Source organism: Ranitomeya imitator, chromosome 1 (assembly GCF_032444005.1).
Source record: "Ranitomeya imitator isolate aRanImi1 chromosome 1, aRanImi1.pri, whole genome shotgun sequence".
Classification (NCBI taxonomy): domain Eukaryota; kingdom Metazoa; phylum Chordata; class Amphibia; order Anura; family Dendrobatidae; genus Ranitomeya; species Ranitomeya imitator.
The window spans coordinates 506,301,033-506,320,091 of record NC_091282.1 but is presented as its reverse complement, the minus strand read 5'-3'; the positions used below and the strand labels follow the sequence as shown (position 1 = coordinate 506,320,091).

The 19,059-nt window shown below is 41.1% G+C and overlaps 1 protein-coding gene across 1 annotated transcript in view; it reads left to right on the top strand.

The window, feature by feature from the left end:
- The first annotated feature begins 346 nt into the window (after positions 1-346).
- LOC138676842 (thioredoxin-like) overlaps positions 347-19,059 on the top strand; it is a 31,791-nt gene continuing 13,078 nt past the window's right edge. Inside the window, exon 1 of the mRNA XM_069766501.1 lies at positions 347-504. Coding sequence (XP_069622602.1) covers positions 478-504 — 27 coding nt within the window. The 5' untranslated portion in view covers positions 347-477. The remainder of the gene's footprint in view (positions 505-19,059) is intronic.

Sequence of the window (19,059 nt, the reverse complement as noted above, 5' to 3'; positions counted from 1 at the left end):
AAATAAAGAGGGTACAATTCTTGGAGGAAGGAAGGGTAGCAAAAGTGCAAAAAAATTATTTGGCTGTGCCGGCAACCGTTTTTGATCAACTCTAATCGCATTACGGTAGTTAGGTTGGACATTTGTATTCCTACCAAAGTGGTGATCTACAGTCAAACACGGGTTCTCACTCTGCAAATAGTGTACACGGGGCTTTGTAATTTTGCTTATACTAGACAGCAAATGTCTTGCGCATAAGTGCCAGTGGCATATACCTTTGAATCTTAACACCCATACTAATCTGTGCCACTCCCAAATATTGATGAGCTCAGTACTGATCTTATTGTGCTTTGTAATAATGGGCTGGGCTGTTCCCCTGAGGGTGACTGGAGATTTCACAAATACCAGGAAAGAGCAAGAATCATCCAGAGCATGCTACAGCATCTTCATATTAGGAATTGAGAAGAGTTCTATACCGAGTCGGGAAAAAAGGAAATCATGCCTTTGTTAGAGGTACAAGAGGAGGTAAATGTGTTTTGTATTTATTTTAGTCTACAGTGTTATTTTAATACTTTAGCAATTATTAAGTTGATGTCAAATTTTGTCCTATTCTTCTGAGCAGTATCAGTCTATCTGTATATCTATCTAGAAAAAAAGAAAGTTAAAAAGCAGCACAAAAGTAGTCACAGGGTACAAAAGCTTCCCAGGCATGTACCAATCCTAGTAAATATATCCACAAAAAATGGAAGCAGCACACCATAATAGAGTCAATTCACGTGCAGTTTAATTATCTATATATCTCATATCTATCTATCTATCTATCTATCTATCTATCTCATATCTATCTATCTATCTATCTATCTATCTATCTATCTATTATCTATCTATCTATCTATCCCATATCTATCTATCTATCCCATATCTATCTATCTATCTATCTATCTATCTATCTATCTATCTATCTATCTATCTATCTATCTATCCCATATCTATCTATCTATTATCTATCTATTTATCTATCCCATATCTATCTATCTATCTATCTATCTATCTATCTATCTATCTATCTATCTATCTATTATCTATCTATCTATCTATCTATCTATCTATCTATCTATCTATCTATCCCATATCTATCTATCCCATATCTATCTATCTATCTATCTATCTATCTATCTATCTATCTATCTATCTATCTATGTATCTATCTCTCATATCTATCTCTCATCTATCTATCTATCTATCTATCTATCTCATATCTATATATCTATCTCATATCTATCTATTATCTATTTATCTCATATCTATCGTCTATCTATCTATCTATCTCATATCTATCTATCTATCTATCTCTATCTCATATCTATCTATCTATCTATCTATCTATCTCATATCTATCTATCTATCTCATATCTATCTATCTATCTATCTATCTATCTATCTATCTATCTATCTATCTATCTATCTATCTATCTATCTATCGCATATCTGTATATTATCTATTTATCTCATATCTATCATCTACCTATCTCTTATCTATCTATCTCACATCTATCTGTCTCATATCTCTTTATATCATATCTATCTATCTCATATATATCTATCTCATATCTATCTCTTTTTCTATCTATCTCTTATCTATATATAGAGAAAATGGAACAGCACTATATTATAACTTTGGGTGCACAAAAAGTCCATAAAAAAGGTAAAGGAAGGCAGCACTCCATGTGGCTTTAGATGAAAAAAGTTTTATTCAGACCCACATGGCATGGCGACGTTTCAGCTCACATTGAACCTTTTCAATCCAAAGGCTTGTACTTAAAGCTCTCCTGCCATTCCTCCCTATTCCCTGTCTACCTCCTATATCAGACTGAGAGGACTGTTTCAGTCTCCTGCCTTCCCTGACCCAGACCACGAACAAGCGCTGTTTCATAGAAATGTTTCATATACCATAAATCAGTTTCTAACAAACTGGACACAGTTTGTGGTATATGTAGTTATACGTGATTGTAAATGTTTCCCTATGGGTAATATTACATGGCCAATGTATAGGCGCTTTAGTGAGCATGTTGAATCTCTCTAGACAGGTAAGGCTTCCTTTAGATTGATTTCCATAAAGGTTATTCTCATCACATGTGATTTATATTGAACAAAAATACCGAGTAGGGGGGTAATAGACATAATTTACTATTGAAAAAGAAGAAGAAATCAAATCAGGCATGGAAGCATTGGGTCTAGGACACACATGTCAAACTCTGGCCCATGGGCCAAATCTAGCCCTCAGGGAGACTATATTTGGCCCACGATGCCAGGCGTCCATTATTCTGTATAAAGGAGTATCCGGGGCCATTATACTGTATGGAGGAGTATGTGGGGCCATTATAATATATGGAGCAATATGTGGGGCCATTATACTGTATGGAGCAATATGTTGGGCCATTATACTGTATGGAGCACTATGTGGGACCATTTTACTGTATGGAGCTATTTGTGGGGCCATTTTACTGTATAGGAAACTATGTGGGCCCATTATAATGTATGGAGCACTATGTGGTGCCAAAATACTGTATAGTAAGCAATGTGGGCCCTTTATACTGTATGGAGGAGTATGTAGGTCCATTATACTGTATGGAAAGCAATGCAGGGCCCATTATACAGTACTAGATTGTGGCCCGATTCTAACGCATCTGGTATTCTAGAATATGCATGTCCCCTTAGTATATGGACAATGATGATTCCAGAATTTGCGGCAGACTGTGCCCGTCGCTGATTGGTCGAGGCAACCTTTATTACATCATTGTCGCCATGGCAACCATTATGACATCTACGTCGATACTGTGCCCGTCGCTGATTGGTCGAAGCGAATTCGCGGCAGACTGTGCCCGTCGCTGATTGGTCGAGGCAACCTTTATGACATCATCGTCACCATGCTGTGCCCATCGCTGCTTGGTCGAGGCCTGGCGGGTATTCTAGAATATGCATGTCCCCGTAGTATATGGACAATGATGATTCCAGAATTCGCGGCAGACTGTGTCCGTCGCTGATTGGTCGAGGCAACCTTTATGACATCATCGTCGCCATGGCAACCATTATGACATCTACGTCGATACTGTGCCCGTCGCTGATTGGTCGAGGCCTGGCGGCCTCGACCAATCAGAGACGCGGGATGTCTACGTCCTTTATGACATCATCGTCGCTGTGCCCGTTGCTGATTGGTCGAGGCCTGGCGGCCTCGACCAATCAGAGACGCGGGATTTCTACGTCGCTGCTGTGCCGGTCTCTGATTGGTCGAGGCCTGGCGGCCTCGACCAATCAGAGAGCCGGGATTTCCAGGACAGACAGACAGACAGACAGAAAGACAGACAGACAGACAGAAAGACAGACAGACGGAAAAATCCTTAGACAATTATATATATAGATGGAGTACTATGTTGTGCCCATTATACTGTATGGAGAACTTTGTGGGGTCTATTATACTGTGTGGAGTGCTGTGGTGGGGATTACAGTTAGGGAATCATACTGTGATAGGGTCACCATACTTTGCCAGGTGGGTGAGTTGCCAGGTGGGTGAGGAGATGGGGTTATAGTAGGGTCATCATACCATGCATATGGAGGGTACTGTGAAGGAATTCACTGTGGGAGTGTCTTACTGTGTTTTGGGGGAGACTTTTATCAAACTTTATTATCTGCATTATTCAAGGTTTTTTATTTTTTATTACTTATTTAAATTAGTCCATTGGGCCATGTGCTTTTTACTGCTCTTACATAACATATTATATCATTCCAATATTCTGAGAACTATTAATTCAAATGTACTTTGTTGGTGGGACAATGCCTTTAACTTTGTTTCCCTATGAAAAGGTTCATCTTTATATCGTTATATGCACTGAGACTGCAGTATATGCATCACATAGGAAACGCTGAGACTGCGTTATAAATGACATGAGATACACCGAGATTGCTGTATACACATCACATCACATAGATACACCAGTACTTCTGTAAATACATCACATAGGAGAAAAAATTGCTGTGTATGCATCATTAAAGACATCGGAGCTGAGGCATATACATTACATAGTATACACTGGGGCTGGAGCATGTTCACCTCATAGGAGATGATGGTGCTGGAGCATATACATCACGTAGGAAACACTGGGGCTGGAGTATATACATTACATAGGAAACCATGAGGCTGGAGCATATTCATCTCATAGGAGATGCTGGAACATATACATTATATAGGAGACACTAGGGCTGGAGTATATACATCACAAAGGAGATGCTGGTGATGGTACTTATAAATCACACAGGAGAGACTGGGGCTGGCGCATATACATCACAAGGAAGATGCTGGGTCCCAATCATATACATAACATAGGAGATGCTGGGGCTGTTGCATACACATCACGAAGAAGAGACTGGGACTGAAGCATATACATCACAAGGGAGATGCTGGGGCTGGAGCATATTTACCTCATAGGATATGCTGGAGTATATACATCACATAGGAGACACTAGGGCTGGAATATATACATCACAAAGGAGATGTTGGGGATGGTACTTATAAATCATACAGAAGAGACTGGGGCTGGAGCATATACATCACAAGGAAGATGCTGGGTCTGGAGCATATACATCACATAGGAGACAATGGGGCTGTTGCATAAATATCACATAGGAGAGACTGGAGCTAGACGATATACTGTACATTACAAGGGAGGCGCTGGGGCTGGAGCATATACATCACATAGGAGACACTGGGGCTGGAGCATATATATCACAAATGAGATGGTGGGGCTCTAGCATATACATCACATAGGCGACACTGGGATTGGTTGGATCATATACATTACGTATGAGAGACTGGGGATAGAACATATACATCACATAGAAGATGATGGAGCTGGTGCATATGCATCACATAGGAAAACTTGAAGTTTGAGCATATACATGACAAAGGAGATGCTGGGGCTGGAGTATTTACCTCACATACGAGACATTGGGGCTGTTACATATACATTACATAGGAGACACTGGGGCTGGAGCATATAAATCACATAGGAGATGGTAGGGTTGGAGTATATACATCACATAGGAGTCTCTGACACTGCTATGTCAACATCACATAGGAGACAAAGAGACTGCTGAATATACATCAAAAGAGACACCATGGCTTGTGCATATGTATCTTATAGGGCACATCAAGACTGATGTATATACATCATATAGAACACACTGAGACTGCTGAATTCATTGTATAGACACAGAAACTGTTGTAAACATCACATAGGAGACACCAAATCTGCAGTATATACATCACATAGGAAACACTGAGACTGCTGTATACAGGACATGATACACTGAGATTGCTTTATATACATCACATAGGACACACTGATATTTCGGTAAATATATCACATAGGAGACACCAAAACTGCTGTTATGCATCATTGAAGACATCAGGGCTGAGGCATATACATCACATAATAGACACTGGGGCTGAAGAATATACATAACATAGGAGGTGCTGAAGTACAGTAAATCACATAGGAGAGACTGCAACTGGAGCAAATACATCAAAAAGGAGACCCTGAGGCTGGAGCATATACACCACATAGCAGATGGTGGGACTAGAGAATATACATCAAATAGAAGATGCTAGTGCATATGTATCACAAGGGAGACACTGGGGCTGGAGCATAGACATCACATTGGAAACACTGGGGCTGGAGCATAGACATCACATTTGAAACGCTGGGGCCGGTACATATACATCACAATGCAGAGACTGGGGCTGGAGCATGTATATCAGGAAACAATGTGACTACTGTATATACATCACAGGAGACACAGTAACTGCTGTATACATCACATAGGAGTCACGGAATCTGCTGAGACATATATATATAGTAGACATGTAGTAAAGATAATTATTATAGCGCCATTTATTGCATGGCGCTTTACATGTGAGGAGGGGTATACATAATAAAAATAAGTACACTAATCTTAAACAATACAAGTCAAGAATGGTACAGGAGGAGAGAGGACCCTGCCCGCAAGGGCTCACAATCTACAAGGGATGGGTGAGGATACAATAGGTGAGGGCAGAGCTGGTCGTGCAGTGGTTTGGTGGATTGGTGGTTGCTGCAGGTTGTAGGCTTGTTGCTGGAGCATATACATCACATAGGAGATGCTGGAGCATATATATTACATAGAGGAGACACTGGAGCTTGAGCATATATAATACATTGGAGATGCTGGGGCTGGTACATATACAACACATTGGAGAGACTGGGACTGGAGCATATACATCACACAGGAGAAGCTGGAGCTGACACATATATAGATCAAATAGGGAAGACTGGGGCTTGATCATATACAGTGGGGCAAAAAAGTATTTAGTCAGTCAGCAATAGTGCAAGTTCCACCACTTAAAAAGATGAGAGGCGTCTGTAATTTACATCATAGGTAGACCTCAACTATGGGAGACAAACTGAGAAAAAAAATCCAGAAAATCACATTGTCTGTTTTTTTAACAATTTATTTGCATATTTTGGTGGAAAATAAGTATTTGGTCAGAAACAAACAATCAAGATTTCTGGCTCTCACAGACCTGTAACTTCTTCTTTAAGAGTCTCCTCTTTCCTCCACTCATTACCTGTAGTAATGGCACCTGTTTAAACTTGTTATCAGTATAAAAAGACACCTGTGCACACCCTCAAACAGTCTGACTCCAAACTCCACTATGGTGAAGACCAAAGAGCTGTCAAAGGACACCAGAAACAAAATTGTAGCCCTGCACCAGGCTGGGAAGACTGAATCTGCAATAGCCAACCAGCTTGGAGTGAAGAAATCAACAGTGGGAGCAATAATTAGAAAATGGAAGACATACAAGACCACTGATAATCTCCCTCGATCTGGGGCTCCACGCAAAATCCCACCCCGTGGGGTCAGAATGATCACAAGAACGGTGAGCAAAAATCCCAGAACCACGCGGGGGGACCTAGTGAATGAACTGCAGAGAGCTGGGACCAATGCAACAAGTCCTACCATAAGTAACACACTACGCCACCATGGACTCAGATCCTGCAGTGCCAGACGTGTCCCACTGCTTAAGCCAGTACATGTCCAGGCCCATCTGAAGTTTGCTAGAGAGCATTTGGATGATCCAGAGGAGTTTTGGGAGAATGTCCTATGGTCTGATGAAACCAAACTGGAACTGTTTGGTAGAAACACAACTTGTCGTGTTTGGAGGAAAAAGAATACTGAGTTGCATCCATCAAACACCATACCTACTGTAAAGCATGGTGGTGGAAACATCATGCTTTGGGGCTGTTTCTCTGCAAAGGGGCCAGGACGACTGATCCGGGTACATGAAAGAATGAATGGGGCCATGTATCGTGAGATTTTGAGTGCAAACCTCCTTCCATCAGCAAGGGCATTGAAGATGAAACATGGATGGGTCTTTCAACATGACAATGATCCAAAGCACACCGCCAGGGCAATGAAGGAGTGGCTTCGTAAGAAGCATTTCAAGGTCCTGGAGTGGCCTAGCCAGTCTCCAGATCTCAACCCTATAGAAAACCTTTGGAGGGAGTTGAAAGTCCATGTTGCCAAGCGAAAAGCCAAAACATCACTGCCCTAGAGGAGATCTGCATGGAGGAATGGGCCAACATACCAACAACAGTGTGTGGCAACCTTGTGAAGACTTACAGAAAACGTTTGACCTCGTCATTGCCAACAAAGGATATATTACAAAGTATTGAGATGAAATTTTGTTTCTGACCAAATACTTATTTTCCACCATAATATGCAAATAAAATGTTAAAAAAACAGACAATGTGATTTTCTGGATTTTTTTTCTCAGTTTGTCTCTCATAGTTGAGGTCTACCTATGATGTAAATTACAGACGCCTCTCATCTTTTTAAGTGGTGGAACTTGCACTATTGCTGACTGACTAAATACTTTTTTACCCCACTGTACATCACATTAGAGAAGTTGAGGCTGGAGCCTAAACATCACATAGGAGATGTGTTATGATCCGGTGACCTTGGAGCCGCATGAAACTTTCTCTGGAGTAGGTGGAAACTGTACTGACCGCAAAACCTAAACTAACACCGCAACTAGAAGTAGCCGTGGGGTGTGCCTAACAAACCCTAGACACCTCGACACAGCCGGAGGACTAAATACCCCTATAGATGGAAATAGGAATTCTACCTTGCCTCAGAGCAGAACCCCAAAGGATAGGCAGCCCCCCACAAATATTGACTGTGAGTAAGAGAGGAAAGACACATGCAGGCAGAAAACATGATTTAGCAAAAGAGGCCACTCTAGCTAAATAGGAAAGGATAGGACAGAATACTAAGCGGTCAGTATTAAAACCCTTCCAAAAATATCCACAGCAGATAATACAAAAAATTCCACCATCTAACTAAAGACGTGGAACATATATCTGCAACTCCTGAGAATCCAACAAGACTGAGAAAATACTGACACAATCTAAGCTGGACAAGGAAAAACAAATGAATAGCACTAAATTCTCAAGCACACAGCATGTGTGCCACATAAACAAAACCAGACACTTATCTTTGCTGATTTGGCAGCAAGGCAGGAGGAACCAGACAGAGGTCCAACACCTCCCAACAACCATGGACAACTGGCAAGGACTAATTAATCCTGCACACCTAAATACCCCAGTCAGAACTGCAATGAGCAGATACACCTGACCAGGACTGCAACCCAGGGACAACTGCATTACCACCTACAACCACCGGAAGGAGCCCAAAAGCAGAATTCACAACAGAGATGCTGGAGCATATACAATCCATTGGAGATGCTAGAGAGGCGAATCAGAACCCCAGCTTGACTTCAAAAGACCTTCAGAAAGATTTTCCAGACTCTGGAGTTGAGGTACATTGTTCTAATGTTCAGAGGCACCTGCAAAATACAGCCATCATGGAAGAGTCATCAGAAGAAAACTTCTCCTGTGTCCTTACCATAAAATTCAGCATCATAAGTATTCAAAAGAATGTCTAAACATGCCTGAAGCATTTTGAAAACAAGTCCTTTGGAAAGATGAGGTTAAAACAGAACTCTTTGGCCACAATGATCAAAGGTATGTGTGAAGAAAAAAAGGCGCAGAATTTCAGGAGAAGAACATTTCACCAACCATTAAGCATGGAGGTGGATCAATCATGATTTGAGGTTGTGTTGCAGCCAATGGCATGGGGAACATTTCAAGGGTAGAGAGAAGAATAGATTTAATGAATTTTCAACAAATTCTTGATACAAACATAACACAAAAAAATCTGAAGTTGGAAAGACGATGGCTTCTACAAATGGATAATGATTAGGAATGAGCGAACGTGCTCGGTGATACTCGGTTATCACTTGAATATCACAGTGCTCAGATGCACTTGTTTCTCGGCATGTAATGGGCAGTGCTTTATGGAAAACTCAAGTCATCACAGAGCCAATAAGTATGCGGAGATTGCCTGTGCAACACTGTAATGCCTACAAAACCTACAAAAACAAAATGAGCAAAAATCCTGCTGTAACTAAATAAGTAAAAGCAAAAGTACATTTAAATAACCAAGAGTTCGTAGTAATACTGTTTTTGATCAAAAATAGCATAAAAGCCATCCCACCGTCAACAAGGTGACCCAGATTGGGATGGGTCCTACGCTATCTAATATTATTATTATTATTTATTTATATAGCACCATTAATAACATGGTGCTGTACATGAGAAAGGGGTTACATACAGGGTTATAGATATCGTTTACAGTAAACAGGTTTACAGTGACAGACTGGTACAGAGGGGAGAGGACCCTGTCCTTGCGGACTTACATTCTATGGCATAGTGGGGAAGAGACAGAAGGTAGGGGTGAGGCTCTGTCGGCGATGAGGTGGCAGCTCTGGTGGCGGTGAGGCGGCGGTTCTGGCAGCAGTGAGGCGGCGGCTCTGGCGGCAGTGAGACAGCGGCTCTGGCGGCAGTGAGGCGGCGGCTCTGGCGGCAGTGAGGCAGTGGCTCTGGCGGCATTGGCTTGGTTATTGTAGGCTGTAGGCTTTCCTGAAGAGATGGGTTTTCATGTTCTGTCTGAAGGATCCGAGGGTGGTGGATAATCGTACGTGTTGAGGCATGGAATTCCAGAGGATGGGGGATATTCGGGAGAAATCTTGGAGGCGGTTGTGTGAGGAACGAATAAGTGTGGAGGAGAGTAGGAGGTCTTGGGAGGATCAAAGATTACGTTAGGGAAGATATTGGGAGATTAGTTCAGAGATATAAGGAGGGGACAGGTTGTGAATGGCTTTGTAGATCAGTGTTAGTAGTTTGAACTGGATTCGTTGGGGAATTGGGAGCCAGTGGAGGGATTTGCAGAGGGGACAAGCAGGGGAGTAGTGAGGAGAGAGGTGGATTAGCCAGGCAGCAGAGTTGAGGAAAGACTGGAGTGGTACAAGAGAGTTAGCTGGGAGGCCACAGAGGAGGGTGTTGCAGTAATCGAGGCAGGAGATGATGAGAGCATGCACAAGAGTTTTGGTAGATTGTAGGCTGAGAAAGGAACAAATTCTGGCAATATTTTTGAGTTGGAGGCGACCTTAACCCCTTCCCGACATGCGCCGTACTAGTACTGCTCTGCGGGAACTGAGTTCCCGCAATGTACAGTATTAGTACGGCGACATGATTGCGCGATCTCACGGTGAGCACTGCGGCGATCGTGTGCGGGTGTCAGCTGTATGTGCTATGTGGGCATTTAACCCCTCTGATGCCACTGTCAGTAGTGACAGCGGCATAGAGAATAATCGCGCAGGGAGCGATCGCGTTGTTCCAGTGGTCACCCTGAAGACCTCCGGCTCCAAAATGGCCATGGGGCCCTTCTGGGTCCTTCAGTGAGGTGGCTTGTCATCGCCTGCTGGCAAACCGCCTACACTGCCTGTCAAATCGCTGATCTGACACAGTGCTATGCAAAATGACAGATCAGCAAGAAAACAATATATATATGTTTTTTTCTAATAAATCCCGCTCTATAAAACTGTCCCACTATTTAACCCCTTCAGTGAACACCGTAAAAAAATAAATAAAAAGCGAGGCAAAACGCAATGCTTTATCATCATACTGCTGAACAAAAAGTGCAATAAAACATGATCAAAAAGACAGGTGTAAATAAAAGTGGTACCGCTAAAAATGTCATCTTGTCCCACAAAAAACAAGCCACCAGACAGCTCCATCAGCAGAAAAATAAAAAAGTTATAGCTCTCAGGATAAAGCAATTCAAAAATAATTATTTTGTTCTAAAATAGTTTTTATTGTTTAAAAGCGCCAAAACATGAAAATAAATTTCAAGTGAGGTTTCGCTGTAATCGTATTGACCCAAAGAATAAAGCTGCCTTATGAATTTTATCACACCCGGAAAGGTATAGAAACAAAATTATATATAAAAAAAAGAAATTCCTGAATTGCTGTTTTTTGTTCATTCTGCCTCTCACAAATCGGAATAAAAAGTGATCAAAAAATGTCATGTGTCTGAAAATGGCACCAATAAAAACGTCAACTCGTCCCATAAAAAACAAGACCTCACATGACTCTGTGGGCAAAAAATATGGATAAATTATAGCTCTCAAAATGTGATGATGCAAAAACTATTTTTTGCAATAAAAAGCGTCTTTTAGTGTGTGACAGCTGCCAAACATAAAAACCAGCTTTAAAAACCTGCTATAAATAGTAAATCAAACCCCCCTTTATCACCTCCTTAGTTAGGGAAAATAATAATAAAAAAAGTATTTATTTCCATTTTCCCATTAGGGCTAGAGTTAGCGTTAGGGCTAAATTTAGGGTTAGGGTTGGGGCTAAAGTTAGGGTTACGGTTTGGGGCTAAAGTTAGGGTTAGGTTTGGGGCTAAAGTTAGGGTTAGGGTTTGGATTAGGGTTAGGGTTGGGATTAGGTTTAGGGGTGTGTTGGGGTTAGGGTTGGAGTTAGAATTGGGGGGTTTCCACTGTTTAGGCACATCAGGGTCTCTCCAAACGCGACATGTCGTTCAATCTCAATTCCAGCCAATTCTATATTGAAAAAGTAAAATGGCGCTACTTCCCTTCCGAGCTCTGCCGTGCACCTAAACAGTGGTTTACCCTTTACATATGAGGTATCAGCATACTCAGGACAAATTGCACAACAACTTTTGCAGTCCAATTTATACTGTTACCCTTGTAAAAATAAAAATTGGGGGGCGAAGAAATCATTTTTGTGGAAAAAAATTATTTTTTAATTTTTACGGCTCTACATTATAAACTTTAGCGAAACAATTGGGGATTCAAAGTGCTCACCACTCATCTAGATAAGTTCCTTGGGTGGTCTAGTTTCCAAAATGGGGTCACTAGAGGGGGGTTTCCACTGTTTAGGCACATCAGGGGTTTTCCAAACGCTACATGGCGTCTGATCTCAATTCCAGTCAATTCTGCGTTGAAAAAGTCAAATGGTGCTCCTTCCCTTCCAAGCTCTGCTATGCACTCAAACAGTAGTTTGCCCACACTTATGGGGTATCAACGTACTCAGTACAAATTGCACAACAACATTTGGGGTCCAATTTCTCCTATTACCCTTGCTAAAATAAAACAAATTGGATCTGAATTAAATTTTTTGTGAAAAAAAGTTAAATGTTCATTTTTTTAAACATTCCAAAAATTCCTGTGAAGCACCTGAAGGGTTAATAAACTTCTTGAATGTGGTTTTGAGTACCTTGAGGGATGGAGTTTTTAGAATGGTGTAACTTTTGGGCATTTTCTGTCATATAGGGCCCTCAAAGTCACTTCAAGTGTGAGGTGGTCCCTAATAAAAATGGTTATGCAAATTTTGTTGTAAAAATGAAAAATCACTTGGCAACTCTTAAGCCTTATAACTTCCTAACAAAAAAAATTGTTTCCAAAATTGTGCTGATGTAAAGTAGACATGTGGAAATTTTACTTATTAAGTATTTTGTGTGACATATCTCTCTAATTTAAGGGCATAAAAACAAAAAATTTGAAAATTGTGAATTTTTCAAAATTTTGGCCAAATTTCCGTTTTTTCACAAATAAATGCAAGTCATATCGAAGAAATTTTACCACTATCATAAAGTACAATGTGTCAAGAGAAAACAGTCTTCGAATCACTAGGATCCGTTGAAGCGCTTCAGAGTTATGACCTCATAAATTGACAGTGGTCAGAGTTGAAAAAAATGGCCTGGTCAGGAAGTTGAAAACAGGCTTCATGGTGAAGGGGTTAAAAACCTTACCATGTGTCAGAGTTGACCTCAATGTGTGAATAAGGGAAGCCTAAAGGACCGGGTCCCCACCTATGAACACCAATCTGGGGAAGTGTTTAAATATAATTTCCAGCTCAGGAGAGGGAGGCCACACCTCGGCTTGCACAGAATGCAAAAATACAGAGAAAAAAATATTGAGCTTGGTTTGAGTTGGTGTACATGCAGCACTTAAATGCATGTTCACTTTGGCCATAAAGCATATAAAACCTACAAGAAACAAAATGAGCAAAAACCCAACAATGTTCTTGGGTATATTTCGTTGCTATAAAAACCTCTAAAAACGTTGCAAAAAATTTATCGTTATTATATTGCTCATCCACACAGTATAACGCATTCCTGGGTATATCTCTTTGGTAAGTAACCCTAAAATAACTTGTTTTAAATGTTATCGCTATATCGGTATTAGATTGCTCACCCATAGACTATTCCATGGTCTGGAGTACATTTCATTAGTATAAAACCTTCAAAAGTGCATAACCGTTAAGAGTCTGGAAGAACCAACACATGGAAATTTTAATAGAATGTATATGAGGCCCTCATTTTTGTCTAACACAAGGTGTATCTGAGTCCTAATTTTGGCAGGTCTTGCTTCATAAATGAAACTGAAATGTCCTATTTTTTTTAATAAAAAACAATTTTAGCTTACATAAGTTATACATTTTTTAATCCTTTTTAAATTTGTCCTTTTATTCAAGTTATTATACAGGAAAATATGTTTCTTAACATTTTTTTCCTGTAAAATGCAATTTTGCATCCACTTGGTTGTTTAATTGCCACTCTTTAAAGTGTGACACCATTGTTCTCAGCAGAGATCTGGGAGTCAGAGATGCTTCTAGGGGTCTTACCCATGCTAGTCTCCTTCCATTCAGTATTTTTCAAAGTAAATAATAAAGTAGGGAAGCTATATCCAAAATCATAAGAAAAAGCCCTGACTATAAAAACACTTTTTATTATTAAAACCAAAGGCAAACTAAAGTGACAACAAAAAACACACAAGTGCTCAAAACCTACCCACAAAACTAATGGGGAATACTAGACGACCCTAGCTCAGATGCCTATAATTGCCCCTTCCTAACTGCGGAGGTTGGCACCCTAGGGGGGAACGTTATGGCGCCCCCGCTCCACGATGGCTCACCCTAGAAGCCCTACTATACCCTACTACCGCTATTGAGAACCACTACCCATAAACTAAAGGGTCCTCTACCACTAGACAAGGAGCCAACTGTGCTAGGGAGAACCTAGATCCCCATAAAATATATAAACACACAAATGTATGAACACATGGCATAGAGATGGTGACTCAGATAAAAAGATACCGCTCTGTATGTAGTTTTATACAGTAACTCCAGTATACTCAGATGAGTCACCATCTCTATGCCATGTGTTCATACATTTGTGTGTTTTTATATTTTATGGGGATCTAGGTTCTCCCTAGCACAGTTGGCTCCTTGTCTAGTGGTATAGGACCCTTTAGTTTATGGGTAGTGGTTCTCAATAGCGGTAGTAGGGTATAGTAGGGCTTCTAGGGTGAGCCATCGTGGAGCGGGGGCGCTATAACGTTCCCCCTAGGGTGCCAACCTCCGCAGTTAGGAAGGGGCAATTATAGGCATCTGAGCTAGGGTCGTCTAGTATTCCCCATTAGTTTTGTGGGTAGGTTTTGAGCACTTGTGTGTTTTTTGTTGTCACTTTAGTTTGCCTTTGGTTTTAATAATAAAAAGTGTTTTTATAGTCAGGGCTTTTTCTTATGATTTTCCATTCAGTATTTTTCCCATTAATTTGAACATTTTCACTGCCCCCCAGACCTCTTTGTAGGGTCTGCCTGAAAAAAGCTTGGATTTCCCATTGTCTCCCATTATACTCGCTACTAGAAAAGATCATTCGAGTATTAGGAATTGCTCTGTTTGAGCGTTGAGCACCCGAGAATTTTAGTGCTCGCTCATTTCTAATAATGATCCTAAACACACATCAAAATCCACAATAGATTACCTTGAGGCTGCCCTCACACTAACAGTATTTGGTCAGTATTTTACATCAGTATTTGGAATCCAAAACCAGGAGTGGGTGATAAATGCAGAAGTGGTGCATATGTTTCTATTATACTTTTCCTCTAATTGTTCCACTCCTGGTTTTGGCTTACAAATACTGATGTAAAATACTGACCCAAGACTGCTAGTGTGACGGCAGCCTAAAAGGCACAATCTGAAGGTTTTCCAGTGGCCCTCATTGTCCCCTGATTTAAACATGATTGAAAATCTGTGGCTAAACTTCAAAATGGCAGTTCATGCGAGACGACCCAGGAATCTTACAGAACTGGAAGTATTTTCCAAGGAAGAATGGATTAAAATCCTTCAAACAAGAATTGGGTAATCGTTCTTTTGGTGGACATCTAGGTCAGTAGTCTGAATGAGGAGAAGAGGGTAAACTGCTGCCAGGCTCTCCTTCTGTGAACAAAAGGGTCAGGCATAGGTTAGGGGAGAATTGTGCTGCAAACATGCACATCCAGTATTCAGCTGGTGTGGCTCAGATTATTCTTATCTATAGATCCAGGTTTAGAGCCCAATTGCACAAAAGTAATAATCACCTGAAGGACTGTTTCTATGAACATTCAATCCCGATAATTGTCCTGTGTAAACATTATTCAGTGACCAATGACAGAATGCTGTCGTTCTCATCATTGATGTTAACAAAAACATCATTAGTTGTCAGCAGTACATCCCACAGTTGTCAGGAGATACATTCACCTACATACACGAGCACAGATCACTAGCTACATTGTCCATAGACATTGTTTTCTGGGAGATAAATTGCGTGTGTGAATGGGCCTTTAATCTTTGTAAATGACTCATTTCACTATTTACATTACACTGTATTATCTTCCATTGTCAGAATAATCAAGCCTTAAGGTACCGTCACACTCAGCGACGCTACAGCGATATAGACAACGAGCCGATCGCTGGAGCGTCGCTATTTAGGTCGCTGTAGAGACGTCAAACGCAGCAGCTCCAGAACGATGCAGGAGCGATCCAGTGACGTAACGGCGACTCACTTATCGTTCTCGCTGGTTGTTAGCTCCATGTAAAACGTTGCTGGCATCGTTGCTTTTGATGTCAAACATGACGATACACGCCGACCTGACGACCAAATTAAGTTCCGGACTTCTAGCTACGACCAGCGATGGCACAGTGGGATCCAGATCGCTGCTGTGTGTCAAACACAACGAGATCGCTATCCAGGACGATGCAACGTCACGGATCGCTGTCGTTCTCGTTGTAAAGTTGCTGAGTGTGACGGTACCTTTACTATGGGTATCCTTCCCTGATAGCTAGCATTTTTACATCAGCACTCCTGCAGTGTTACACTGAGTCAGAAGTGTCATTTCACATTCATTTACAATGTCACTGAATTTACCGCAATGCAGATTATCTGTAGGGCCATGTTTTCATAGAAGCAAAGATAGAAAATCATTGTAATTATTAAATATGTCCAACAAGAAAGGGTGCGGTCTAGGTGGGGTACGTAGTATTTTGCCAACACAAACTTCTTCTGGACGGATTAATGCAGTTTTAGTTGTGACTGTGAGGCACGTAAAACCTTATGAAATGACATTGCCTACATCATGAGGAAAGAATCTAGGTATGTCTTAGCAGCTACTTGAATAAAACAATAGTCTATCCAATAAACGTATAGTCTTGTTTCATCTTGTCCATGAAATCAGTGTAACCTTTTAAAATGGCATATTTAAAATAGCGTAATCACCACTGAAAGGATTAAAGTGCTATTACCCGTCATTAGCCATTAATATGAGATCAGTGGTGGTCTGACACCCGATAACCCCATTGATCACCTAATATCTGTTCTGGGGATTGACAAATATAAGCAGTGTAGGGGCAGAAAATAGCAACTCTGTCCTTTGTTTAGCAGCCACTGCCAAGTACTGCAGCTTATTTCCTATGAAAGTCAATAGACTCCAAAGTCTCTAGCACAGATATAGAATACAAGCATACATACAGGAAATAATCACATATTGTCATATCTTTAACTACTGTAAGTAGAGTTCTGAAAGAAAAATAAAGGCACATTGGTGAATGTCACACTTATTTTTCACTGACCGGACAGATTGGCACTTGATTGAAGTGGTACTCAGACGTCTAAAAGACAATGAGAAGTTCCCTTCATGAATTTTTAGTGAGGTTTTGATAGTTATGCTGAGCAAAAGCGCAGTGTCTTACAGTTCCAACAACTTGGATGGGATTTACAGAAATTTGACGCCCACTGTGCTTTTTTCTAACTCCGCATAAACTGATTTTTGAAATATGTAACATGTCAATTTCTTTCCAGGGGAACGCGGATTTTGATGTGCAAATTTTTCCCTTAGAACTGCTTAAGGCCAGTCTCACACGTCCAGATAATTCCGGTACCGGAAAAATCGGTACCGGAATTATCCGTGTCCGTGTGCTTACCGTGAACATCAGTGTGGCACACGTGCGGCAGTCGTGTGCCGCCCGTGTGCCAACTGGGTACCACATGGACCGAGCAGGAGACAGTGCTACAAGTAAGCGCTGTCCCCTGCATCTGGTGCTGAAGCCGCCATTCATATCTTCTCTCCAGCAGCGTTCGCTAGAGAGAAGATATGAAAAATCCTTTTTTTTTTTCATGTTTAAAATAAAGATCCCTGTCCCCATTCCCCTCCCACCCCCTGTGCACCCAGCCGCTGTTACTAAAATACTCACCCGGCTCCCTCGAAGTGTCCTCTCCGCGACGCACCTTCTCCTGTATGAGCGGTCACGTGGTGCCGCCCATTACAGTCATGAATATGCGGCTCCACCCCTATGGGAGGTGGAGCCACATATTCATGACTGTAATCGGCAGCACCACGTGACCGCTCATACAGGAGAAGCTGGCGCTGAGAGGACGCTGCGAGGGAGCCAGGTGAGTATTTTATTAACAGCGGGCGGGTGGGAGGGGGATGGGGACAGGGATCGCACGAACACTGACATGTCTCCGTGTTTTGCACACGGACACACGGTCTGTGAAAACACGCTGACATGTGCAGAGACACATTGATTTCAATGTGTCTACGTGAGTCAGTGTCTCCGGTACGTGAGGAAACTGTCACCTCACGTACCGTAGCCACTGACGTGTGAAACCGGCCTAAGATGTAGAAAATTTGCAGGTTAAAAAACACATTTAATCCACTCATAAATATAGGAATACATTTTTGTCAAAGTCAAATACCTGGAAGCATAAAAAAGCAGCTTTATTTAAAATATGGCATAAGAAAAAGAGACAAAAAAGCAAGATCAAAAGCAATAAAAAAAAGTAAAAACAAACTAAAAAAAGCAATGAAAAAATGCAAGTAGTCTTGTTTAGTTAATAGGTACATAAATGCTACAGAAAATCTGCCATAATAAAACTCACAAATTCTGATTATGGGGCCTTAGATTAAAATGCACTTACTGTTGATATAAAAATCATACATTTCTTTCGTAATAACTGTCTAACATCACACATGGGCATACAAAGACATACTGGCTAATGGTACTTTCATACTACAGTTGAAACTAGAAGTTTACATACACTATATAAAAAGACACATATGCATGTTTTTCTCAATATCTGACATGAAATCAGACTGAACCATTTGCGTTTTAGGTCAATTAGGATTACAATAATTATTAATATTTGCCAAATGCCAGAATGATGAGAGCCAGAGAATGTTTTAACCCCTTTCTGACATCGGGCTTAATAGTACTCTGTGGGACTCCCACTGTTTGGTGC